The sequence below is a fragment of the Canis lupus genome, chromosome 9 (genome assembly GCF_048164855.1).
Source record: "Canis lupus baileyi chromosome 9, mCanLup2.hap1, whole genome shotgun sequence".
NCBI lineage: Eukaryota > Metazoa > Chordata > Mammalia > Carnivora > Canidae > Canis > Canis lupus.
The window spans coordinates 48,314,627-48,326,307 of record NC_132846.1 but is presented as its reverse complement, the minus strand read 5'-3'; the positions used below and the strand labels follow the sequence as shown (position 1 = coordinate 48,326,307).

At 43.7% G+C, this 11,681-nt stretch overlaps 2 protein-coding genes across 13 annotated transcripts in view; one reads left to right on the top strand and one right to left on the bottom strand.

The window, feature by feature from the left end:
• The window catches only part of RIOX1 (ribosomal oxygenase 1), a 36,970-nt gene that overhangs the window by 408 nt on the left and 24,881 nt on the right, over window positions 1-11,681 (bottom strand). For 2 of the 4 annotated variants that reach the window (XR_012036891.1, XR_012036892.1), the window contains exons 3-4: window positions 7,807-8,368; window positions 1,258-1,490 (exon numbers count right to left, since the gene is read on the bottom strand). The exons of 1 other annotated variant lie outside the window; for it this stretch is intronic. The gene's annotated coding sequence lies outside the window, so the exon portion shown is untranslated. Of the gene's footprint in view, window positions 1-1,021; window positions 1,491-7,806; window positions 8,369-11,681 lie in introns of all 4 variants that reach the window. One more of the 4 variants, XR_012036890.1, reaches the window with a different exon arrangement.
• HEATR4 (HEAT repeat containing 4) overlaps window positions 1,178-11,681 on the top strand; it is a 61,093-nt gene continuing 50,589 nt past the window's right edge. For 7 of the 9 annotated variants that reach the window (XR_012036889.1, XR_012036888.1, XM_072839259.1 and 4 more), the window contains exons 1-4: window positions 1,178-1,301; window positions 7,519-8,466; window positions 9,850-10,037; window positions 11,036-11,176. Coding sequence is in view for 7 of the 9 variants with exons in the window: in XM_072839259.1 (XP_072695360.1) it covers window positions 7,589-8,466; window positions 9,850-10,037; window positions 11,036-11,176 (1,207 nt within the window). In the remaining 2 variants the exon portion in view is untranslated. Of the gene's footprint in view, window positions 1,302-5,413; window positions 5,446-6,582; window positions 6,639-7,518; window positions 8,467-9,849; window positions 10,038-11,035; window positions 11,177-11,681 lie in introns of all 9 variants that reach the window. The other 2 variants (XM_072839258.1, XM_072839257.1) reach the window with 2 other exon arrangements.

Here is an 11,681-nt window from a genome sequence, read left to right as displayed (position 1 = left end):
AAGAAAACAAAGAAATAACATGGCTTTCATAATTAAATAGGTTTTAAAAAAATTGTGGTATTATACAAACATAAAACTTGCCATTTTAACCATTTTTAAGAGTATAGTTAAGTAGACTCACAGTGTTGTACAACCACACAACTATCCCTCTCCAGAACTTTTTCAATCGCCCAAGCTGAAGCCCCTGAAGCCCCTGGAAACCACTGTTCCCCTTTTGGTCTCTAGGAATTTGACTATTCAAGATATCTCCATCAATCCATATATGTAGCATGTATCAGAATTTCCCTCCTTTTTAAGGTTCGATATTCTATCGTATGTATACAATACATTTTGTTTATCTATTCATCTGATGGATTTTAGGTTATTTCCACATTGACTACTGTGAATGTACTGCTACGAATATAGCTGTACAAATACCTGTATAAGAGTCCCAGCTTTCAATTCTTTGGGTATATACTCCTAAGTAGTAGAATTGCTAGATCATATGGTAATTCTGTTAAATTTTTAGTTTTCAGGCTTTTCATCTCAGAGACCATGCCTCTTCACCCTTTTGTAAGGGTCCCAGGGTCTGAGCACAGCTTGAGCCCAGACCCTAAAGTGAGTGCTCAAGTTGGTCAGCAAATATGGTGACCACCTAAATAGCCCCAGTCAGCAAGACAGACAGAACTTCATGGCCAGAAAACCTTTCTGCTGTTAGTTCATGAAGGAACTCCTGAAAACCAGTATTCTGGAAGCCTGGGATTTTACTATTAGAAATACAGGATTTGAAGAAATCCCTTGTAAAAATAGATGATCATCAGGATTTGGGGAGCAGGGAGATGGAATCCAATTAAGTGGATGTGGAGACAAAAGGGGAATGAAAAAGACCCCAAAGACAGACCCGTTCTACTTTACTATTTGTTCTATCAGCCTAGTAATCTGAAGGATGCCAGAGCTGAGTATTCATGTGTTCCCTGCTTTGCCTCTTTCTCAGCAGGATTTATAAACCTTTGTTGGGGAAAAAATACTGAGTTGCACAGACCTAGAGGTTTATTTCCAAAGGATGACCAAGAAATCCCTTGTGCCATCAACCAATAAATACAATGCAGTTTTCCAAAGTTGTTTACAAAAGGAAATATATAAATAACTGAAGATACCGCTGTTTGAACCCACAAATTCTGTCAGTAGACCCATGGAATTCTAAAGAGGTGGTTGCCTGGTAACCAATATAAACAGCTTTGAAACCTAAGAAAGGAAGGAAGGTTTAAGATGCAGAACCTTGCTTTCCCTTGAAGAAGGTGTTGAGGGAGGCGACCTTGAAGGTATTTCAAAATACTGCTACTTTACTAGTATCTGAAAAGAGCTTTTCGCATCAGCTGAATGATGAAAGGCAGCCTGAAGTAGTTGAGAAGACTTTGGATTACGTGTCAAAAGGGTTAGGATTGCTTGAGGGATTAACCAATACTGTGGCCTTTGTCGTGTCTCTTCTCTCTGGCCCTCAGTTTTGAAATCTGCAAGATAAAAGTGTTAGAACAGAATCATGTTTGTGGCAGAGTTTCCGTAGTAATCTCAGGAGACAGTAGTAGATCTGTGTGAGTGCATGGCAAGGGGCAGGAATTAGAAAGTAGAGGGGAAAAATGAAGGAACTTTCTGATGAGAAAGAGGCAGGAGAGGGAAGCGTCTGAAACAAGCCAGGTTAAGAGACTGTGTTCCCCCATCCTGCTCTCCCACCATCAAGCTTCCTTCATACTTTCCACAGATACCTGTTGGGGGTATGGCTTCTCTAAATTTAATGTGTAAAAACACCTGTGAAAGCTGGTTAAAATGCAGATTTCTAGGCCTCACTTGTGGCCTACTGAATCAGTATTCTGGGATGTAGGACACAGGATTCTGCATTTTAACAAGCTCCTCAAATTATCTTGATGCAGAAGGTTTTTTTTTTTTTAAATTTTTATTTATTTATGATAGTCACAGAGAGAGAGAGAGAGAGAGAGAGAGAGAGAGAGAGGCAGACTCCATGCACCGGGAGCCCAACGTGGGATTCGATCCTGGGTCTCCAGGATCTTGCCCTGGGCCAAAAGCAGGCGCCAAACTGCTGCGCCACCCAGGGATCCCGATGCAGAAGGTTCTTGACCATTAACACTGTCCTAGAAGCTGACTGTCCCTACCTTAAAATTTCAGAATCTGTGAGTGTTGGTGAGAGTCTATTATTTTTTAAAAGTTCTCAGAAATACTGTGCTAAGGTTTATTGCTTTTTAACCTTCTGTGGTGGTTTCTGCTCCTTTAATTACAAGGAAAAAGCAAGGTATTACTTTTTAGCATGAATTATTCAGCCTACTTCAATTATTTCTGTAGAATAAAGGTCCCAGATCTGGGGGTGAGGGCAGGGGATTGGGAAGCTGAGCAGAAGGTTGAAACTAAATTTAGAACCTTGAGAGATCACTCATTTTGAATCTGGTTTCTTCTGTTAGGTTTTACTTGAGGGCCTGTGGCCTAACCCTTCCAACCCCACTCCTGCCTGTCTAGCCAGTTTCCTAGGGATGCAGAAATAATGCTTGTGGTTGCTGTTTACCAGATCACCTGGTCTGCAGTTATGCCAGATTTGACTAAGTATAGAATGACATGTGTTCATCTTTCTTTCTTCTTTCTTTTTCCTCTTTTCTTCTTTCTTTTCTCTAAAGATTTTGACACAGAGAGAGCACAAGCAGGGGGAGTGGGAAGCAGGCTCCCTAGCAGGGAGCTCAATTTGGGGCTCAATCCCAGGATCCTGGGATCATGACCTGAGCTGAAGGCAGGCACTCCCTGACTTTGGTTAAGGGACCATTTGTTGGGAGAGGGCCTTGCCTCAATGTTGGTAACATTTAAATTTGGATAATATGGAGCCTTTAAAATCCATACATAGGTTTTTTTTCTTCCCTCTCTATCCACCTTCTTTTTTTTTCTTTTTTTTAAAGATTTTATTTATTTATTTATTCATGAGAGACAGAGAGAGAGAGAGAGAGAGAGAGAGGCAGAGACACAGGCAGAGGGAGAAGCAGGCTCCATGCAGGGAGCCCGACGTGGGACTCGATCCCGGGTCTCCAGGATCAGGTCCTGGGCTGAAGGGCTGAAGGCAGTGCTAAACCGCTGAGCCACCTGGGCTGCCCTCCACCTTCTCTTTTAATTGCTGAGGGCCCCAGTATTCCTTACCTGTCCTGTAAGTGCCTAATGCACCATCTAACTGTGGGACCCCAGAGACTTATCTTCTAGGGGCAATAGTCCATGCTCTAAATCAATGATAATTCTTCACAATTATATAATACTATGAATTTTGCAAGAAAAGTTTTTTTTTTTTTTTAATTTGAAAGATCTTATTTATTTATTCATGAGAGACACACAGGCAGAGGGAGAAGCAGGCTCCATGCAGGGAGCCCAATGTGGGACTCAATCCCAGGACCCTGGGATCACACCCTGAACCAAAGGCAGACCCTCAACTGCTAAGTCACCCAGGCATCCTGCAAGAAAATTTTCATACATGTTCCCCAATTTTGAACTTCATATCAACACTAAATTGGAACAGATATCAAACTCTATTTTCAGCCTGGCAAACGAAGGCAAACCAGATAGGCTGGGAAGTACAGAACCTGGTCTTAGACTTGTCTACTGATCCTAAGTCCATCTAGGACAAGCCTCTTTTGACCAAACCCTTCAACATTTTGTCCTGTCCTCATTCCTTTTCAGAACACATAAGGTATTTCCTTCTTCTCAACAAGATATCATATTAGATAAGAATATCCCTTGACAATTTATAATAACTGATAATGCTAATATGTTATTCTTTCTGGGATGCTGGCATTATAACCAAAGATTCTGTATACCACAGGCTAAAGGGTATATATATCTGGGGACACCCAAAATCATTCCATATGGTTGCATTGGGGTGAAACCAGTCCTCATCCATTTTTCAAGTCTTTAGGATCAAAATGTTCCCTGCCTTAGGAGCAAGAATTGATACACTGGCATGCTGAGAATAATACAATGTTCTGTTAGGCAATATACAAGACACCGGAGCACATGAATATTGTTTTCATCTAATAATTTATCTTTAGCCAGTACAAGTGGGCACTGTTTTGGGAAATTATCACTTGTGACCACATTCTACCCTTGCCATAACTTTTTTTTTTTTGGCCATAACTTTTTTAGTCTAATTTTAAAATACTCATGGCCATGTTGCCTTCACAACTGTGAAGAGATGGAGCAATTAGTCTTCTGTGAAAAAAATCCTGATGTCATATTAACCATATATGATTTCATATAAATGAGGTTATCAATTCTGGCCTAGTGACATCTAGATAAAAGCAGGCTTGTAACAAGAAGAAAAATATACCACAGATTAGATTTAATACACAGAAGAAAGTGGAACAAATCAAGTCCTAAAGAGAGAAGCTACTGGAACGCCAGTGTGGCACAGAGGTTAAGTGCTCTGGAGTTGCAATCTCATAGCTAGGATTAAAACCTGGCTTTTTGGGATCCCTGGGTGGCGCAGCGGTTTAGCGCCTGCTTTTGGCCCAGGGCGCGATCCTGGAGATCCGGGATCGAATCCCACGTCGGGCTCCCGGTACATGGAGCCTGCTTCTCCCTCTGCCTGTGTCTCCGCCTCTCTCTCTCTCTCTCTCTCTCTGTGACTATCATAAAACACACACACACACACACACACACACACACAAACTGGCTTTTCTACGTATGGCCTGAAGCAATTCATTTACCATTCTGAGCTTCAGCTTCTTCCAATACAACATTAAAGACCATAATATCTTCCCTATGTAAAGCCCTTAGCAAAGTGCAAGCATACCTCATTTTATTATGCTTTGCTTTATTGCACTTCACAGATATTCCATCTTTTAAAAAGACTTTTTTTTTAATTTGATAGAGAAAGAGATATAGCAAGAGAGTAAGCATGAGCAGGGGGGAAAGAGAGAAGCAGACTTCCCACTGAGCTGGAAGCCTGAGGCAAGGCTCAATCCCAGGACCCTGAGATCATGACCTGAGTTGAAGGCAGATGGTTAACTGACTGAGCCATAGAGGATATTCCATTTTTTACAGATTGAAGGTTTGTGGCAACCCTGTGTCAAGCAAGTCTATCTGGGCCATTTCCCCAACAGCATTTGCTCATTTTATATCTCTGTCACATTTTGGTAATTCTCACAATCTTGCAGACTTTCTCATTTTTACTGTATTTGTCATGATGATCCATGATCATAACTCACTGAAAGCTCAGATGATGGTCAGCATTTTTTAGCAGTATTTTTAAATTAAGGTATGTACATTGGTTTTTAGACATAAAGCTTTGCACACTCTGTCAACTACGGTATAGTGGAAACAAAGCTTTTACATGCACTGGGAAACCAAAAAATTCACTTGACTCATTTTATTATGATATTTCACTTTATTGCAGTGGTCTGGAACCAAACCCACAACATCTCTGAGGTATGTCTGTACTTCATAACTGTCAATTATCATTATTAGCCCAAGGAAGGACTTCAGAAGGAAAATTGTTTAAAAAGCACTAAATGAGGGCAGCCCCGGTGGCGCAGCGGTTTAGCGCCGCCTGCAGCTCAGGGCGTGATCCTGGGGACCCTGGATCGAGTCCCACGTCGGACTCCCTGCATGGAGCCCGCTCCTCCCTCTGCCTGTGTTTCTGCCTCTCTCTCTCTAGCTGTGTCTCTATGAATAAATAAATAAAATATTAAAAAAAAAAAAAAAAAGCACTAAATGAGGCAGACTGGGTGGCTCAGTGGTTTAGCACTGCCTTCAGCCCAGGGCGTGATCCTGGAGACCTGGGATGGAGTCCCACGTCAGGTTCCCTGCATGGAGCCTGCTTCTCCCTCTGCCTGTGTCTCTGTGTCTCTCTCATGAATAAATAAATAAAATCTTAAAAATAAATAAATAAAATAAAAAGCACTAAATGTAGGGGCACCTGGCTGGCTCAGTCAAGTAAGTGTCTGACTCTTGGTTTTGGCTCAGGTTATGATCCCAGGATCTTGGGATCAAGCCCTATGTCAGGCTCTGCACTTGGAGGGGAATCTGCTGGAGATTCCTTCTCCCTTTTTCTGTCTCCTTCTACCCCTCCCCCTGCTTGCACGCAGGCATGCTCTCTCTCTGTAAAATAAAACAAATCTTTTTTTTTTTTAAGATTTTATTTATTTATTCATAAAGACACAGAGAGAGAGAGAGAGGCAGAGACACAGGCAGAGGGAGAAGCAGGCCCCATGCAGGCAGCCTGATGTGGGACTCGATCCCAGGTCTCCAGGATCACACCCCGGGCTGCAGGCGGCACTAAACTGCTGCGCCACCGGGGCTGCCCTAGTTTGGGTTTTTTTTTTTTTTTTTAAGATTTGTTTTATTGGGCAGCCCCGGTGGCGCAGCAGTTTAGTGCCGCCTGCAGCCCGGGGTGTGATCCTGGAGACCTGGGATCGAGTCCCACATCAGGCTGCCTGCATGGGGCCTGCTTCTCCCTCTGCCTGTGTCTCTGCCTCTCTCTCTCTGAATGAATAAATAAATAAATCTTAAAAAAAAAAAAAAAAAAGACCCAAACCATTAAATGTAAGCATTTGTTCTCTACAGCGTTTTCAATGCTAGCTGAAACCTGGAAACAGCTTGCCCAATAATTAAGGAAAAAGGTGATTTACATACTTGGTAAAATATTCTGTAGCTGTTAAACATTAACAATGAAAACTATGTAACAATATGGAAAGGTGCTGGGTGATTCTGAAGGACAGCAGAGACAGAAGATATGGTCCCTGGGCAGTATAGTTAGCCAAATATTTAACAATGGGAGGTATCACAGGATTGAGAGTTAAAAGTATCGGTATGCAATCACTACTGTACACCTGAAATTAATTTAAAATTTATGTTAACTATCCTGGAATGAAAAACAAATCGGTACAGACTAGAAGTGATGTATGAATTTGTGTGGGACATGGAGGCCTGGGTAGGTCTAGAAAGAGTTCTGGAGCAGGTAGGAACTGAGCTCAGCCTGGAAGAATGGATAGAATTTGTCAAGTATGGAGAGAAGGCTACTGCAGGTAGAAGGCACAGAGGAAGCTTCACGGTGTCAAGGGAGGAATACTCAGAGATGTACCAAGAGACTCAAGGGGTTATGATTAAAGAAGGTCATAAACTAGGGTCACATTCACGAAGGACCCTGAACACCAGGCTGATTGTCTGAAATTTATGCTTTAAAGACATAGAAAGCAACATCTGAGTAAAAATTAGAAGCATGGTTACTGCTGAAAACTAGTAATCTAATCCCTCATAAGGAGAGGACGGGCTGAGCTTTGGGGACAGACAGGAGAACTGGAATCAAGGGGTTGATACAAGGAATATTTCAAATGTTCCACCATTTCTTTCTTTTGTCTTTCTCACTCACGTGGCTTCTCCCCACTCCCCCACCCCCTGCTCTGCCATCTGTCTTCCCATTTCTTATCTTTCTGTACTGCTATGGGCTACCAATTTCTACTGACCTAGAGCTCTCACCAGTTCCTCCCATCCCCTCAACAGGTACTTGGTCACGCCTCCAAGACCTGCATCTGGACCAGGCAGTGTGGAAGGAAACTTTTGCTGGGAAACAATGACCAGAACCCAACAGGGAAAGACCTGTCTTTCCCACCATTTCCATCAGTCACTCCCCCCACGGCTGGGATGGGGCATGAATTTTCCCCACTCAAAACCAAGAAACAAGGAGGAGTGTGCTTTGGTGTCCAGTGTACCTCCAGTCTTCCACTTTAGCCCGTATCGCTGCACACACCTCAAGAACCAGTATTTGAAAAGGGCGGCTACAAACCTTACCTTCTCTCAGGAGGTGGTATGGCAGCGAGGGCTTCCCAGCATCCCTTACAGCCAGTACAACTTTGACCATCTCTACAACACAGACCACATCATCCAGCCTCTCCAGATCAGGAGGGCCCGATCTGAGAAACCCACTGGCTTTAAGTCCTTGGGTTCTTCAGGTCTCTCAGCAAGGGTCACCTCCCAGGCTGTGAAGACAGAAAGTTCCGCCAATCTTAAGCAGCCACGAAAACCAAAGCTAGCAAGGGTGGTCCATGAAAAACCTTCCCCTGGCATCTCTCATTCTGGCAGGGATCTGGACATGCTGGGTATGTCGCTTTCTCCAGATGTGAACCTGGAGAGAGAAACCTGGCTTCCACCTCCTGAGAAGGAGGCCCAAGCCTGGGAAGCCATCGTGCTGGAAAAGCTGAACAAGCGCACTGCCCGATGGATCCAGAGCAAACGTCCTCTGAGATCTGGGGTCTCCCCCAACAAGTGGCAGAGTTTTCTGCGCCAGCAATATGACTGGAGCCACATCCGGGATGAGCTTACTTCCACCAGTGACCTGGAGCTCTTAAAACGGCTAGAGGAAGAAGAAACAGCAGAATTTGAGGATCAAAGTGTTATCCTGCCAACCCAGGAAAAAGAAAAGCCAGAGCTGCTGCTTCCTGTTTATTATAGGTATACTGGCTGGGACATCAAGCACACTTTGAGAATCCTCGGGTCCCCTTCAAAGACTCCTGGGTTGCTTCACATTCCTTATTTCAGAACACACTGTTCCATTCACCCACTGCCAACTTCTTCTCTAAGATCTCCTTAAAGTAAGGTTTCTCAGCCTCGCTACTATTGAAATCCTGTGTTGGATAATTCTTTGTTGTGGGGGCCTGTCTTGTACCTTGTAGGATGGTCTAGTAGCACCCCCACTGGATGCCAGCAGCATTCTCCAGTTGTGACTACCAAAGATGTCTCCATACATGTCCCCTTAAGGGACCAAAATCACTCCTAGTCGAGAACGACTGCCTTTTAAGGGATAGGTTCTTGGCCTCTCCTAGCAGACTAAGCTATTTTGCTGATCCAGTTACTATTCAGGCACTCTCAGAAATGTATCCATATTGACATTCAGAAGGCAGAGACCTCAAGGCACTGAGGGTTGGTCTTGTCTCATTTCGAATGAGGAGCCAATGTGTCACTGATTCAAAAACTGACTGGCGGGACACCTGGGTGGCTCAGCAGTTGAGCATCTGCCTTTAGCTCAGGGCATATCCTGTTCCCGGGATTGAGTCCCACATTGGGCTCCCTGCGAGGAGACTGCTTCTCCTTCTGCCTCTGTCTCTGCTTCTCTCTGTGGATCTCTCATGAATAAATAAAAAAAGTCTTAAAAAAAAAAAAAAGACCGGCAGCAGGACAGAGAGCTAAACCGCCTAAGGGTTGATTATTGCAAATTTCTCACATTGCTTCCTTCTCACTTATAGCTAGAGGGAAGACCAGAACTATTATAACATCTCATCCACAAAAGGGAAATAAAGGTTGAGTGGGAATCCATTTATTCATTTATTTATTGGACAAACATAAACCACATTCCTGCTACTTGCCAGGTACTCTGCAAAGTGCTGGGAATACAACCTAAACGAGAGATGTGGACCCTTTAATGAGCTTATGGAATGTTCACTGGGGTTGACATACAGTAAATAACCACACACATGATGAAGTGAAGGAATGTAGGAACTGATTCACTTTCCCAAGTCCATGCAACCTCTAAGGGCACCATGTTTAAAAAAAAAAAAAAAAAAAGGGTAATGCTGGAAGCCTGGCCCCTCTATCGTGCTCTCCAATGGTTGCAGGAGTGGCTCCCTAAAGGGAAGAAGGTGGCTGCAGACAGGCCCTTCTGGCAGGCCTGAATATTCATTTGGCACTCTGGGAGCAAGGCCAATAGATAAACAGAGGTGTTTCCCAGATGCTCACGGATATATGAGGTGAGCTTAGAGAGGGGTGAGCTGTGAGTCTGATGGAAGTCAGGAGGTCCATCTCCTATCTTTTCCCTCTTCTCCCTCTCCCTCTTGCTAGACTGCCCAATTACTTGCCACAAGTGCAGACAACTGAAACTATGCCTGGCAACAATAAGACTGCTGAGGATATCAAAGGAAAGAACGTCCACCAGCCCCCAAAGCAGAGCTACTTCCGACAGGTGAATCCTCGAGCTGGAAAGTTTGCTTACTCCACAGCCAACACCTATGAACAGGAGATATACTTTGGTAATAGAGCTGGGGTGCTATGCTGGGGCCTGAGGTGGACATGGAACAGGGAGGTGGAAGGCAGCGGGGGAATGAACCAGTCATGAGTGTGGATAAGGGGCCGTAGATGACCAAGGTGTTCATAGCAACATCCCCTAGTGACTAGCACAGGAAGGTTGTTTTGGCAGAGGGCAGGCAGGTATCTGGTGAGAGGAGTTAACTATTTTCCCTCTTCCCCTGGCTCTATCCCTTTATCTTATGAAGGAGGTTGTGGAGTGTGGGGTTGTAAAGCAAATAGGATTTGGCTTGGAGAACACCTCTTCTCTGTCTGCTCTTCTCCTTTCTCTTCCTTTGAGATAATCCCCCATTGAGGGGTTAAGAAAAAAAATCATAGATTTTGGAATCTGGAGGATCCTGGTTTAGCTCCTCCCTACTAATATGAGCAAACTATATAATCCCTCTGAGCCTTATTTGTAAAACAATAGTAACAAAAATGCACTTCAAGGACAGGAAAGCATCTGTAATGCTTCTTGCCCAATGCTCAATAAAATATCTACTACCTTCCCCTTCCATCTTGCTATCCTTTAGAAGCCCCGGCTTGTAAGATACATGATCTAGGTCTGCATGTTCCAAACTGTTTATCCTTCCTTGCCCCCATCTTGTTCCTAAACTGTCAACTGAAAGTCGTCTTAGAATGTTTAACAAAATTATTCAGATGAAGTTAGTTATGACTGATAAGAAATGAATTAGATACTCTTTTATTAGGACTTAGTTTTTCATAGGGGACAATGCCTGTAAGTTAAGACAGGTTCTGCCTTGGTTTCTAAGCCTCTATGAGACCACTGGCTTCTATTTCCAAGCAAGTCACCTTCAAAGGATGCCCCCACATCATGGTAATCATGAGTCTTAGGTGCTAAAGAGTTAAGGCAGAAGGAAATTGGGTCTGATCCTGATGACTGAAAACCCAGAAAGAGAGGAAGGAGTGTGGTACTAGGGACTCCTTATTTGTCTGTTCACAGATCAAGTCCAGGTTATCCACCAGATTGGTGCGAAGAGAGACCACATTTTCCTGGAAAACTTCAATCGGTACAAGAAGCAGCTGTCTAAAGTCTTCCCTGAAACCCCAGAAAGGTGGACTTCCCAGCCAGTTCCCGAAGCACGTAAGCAGGAAGCACATAATAGGAAGCACATATTATAAAATTCATCCTTTAAAAATGTATACAATTCAGTGGTTTTTAGCCCAAAGGGACAAGGATCGAGGGTCTGATGATATCCAGCCTATAAAACGAGCTCCTTAAAGAAATAGCTACACTTCTGGGACACCTGGGCAGCTCAGATTGTTAAGTGCTGAACTCCTGATTTTGGCTCAAGTCATGGTATCAGAGTTGTGAGATCAAGCTCCACATGGGGCCCGCTCTTTTTCTTTCTTCCTTCCTTTCTTTTTCTATTTATTTCAGAGAGAGCACAAGCATGTGCATGTGAGTATATGCACAACCTGGGGAGGAGGTGCAGAGGGAGGAGGAGAGGATCTCAGACTCCCTGCTGAGCACAGAGCCCTCTTATGGACATCATCAGTTTGTAGAGGAGTCCCTTCCTACTAACTAAAATTATCAAACACTAACTATAACTAGGAAGAGCCTTTGTGGAACATCCATTCAATTGAAA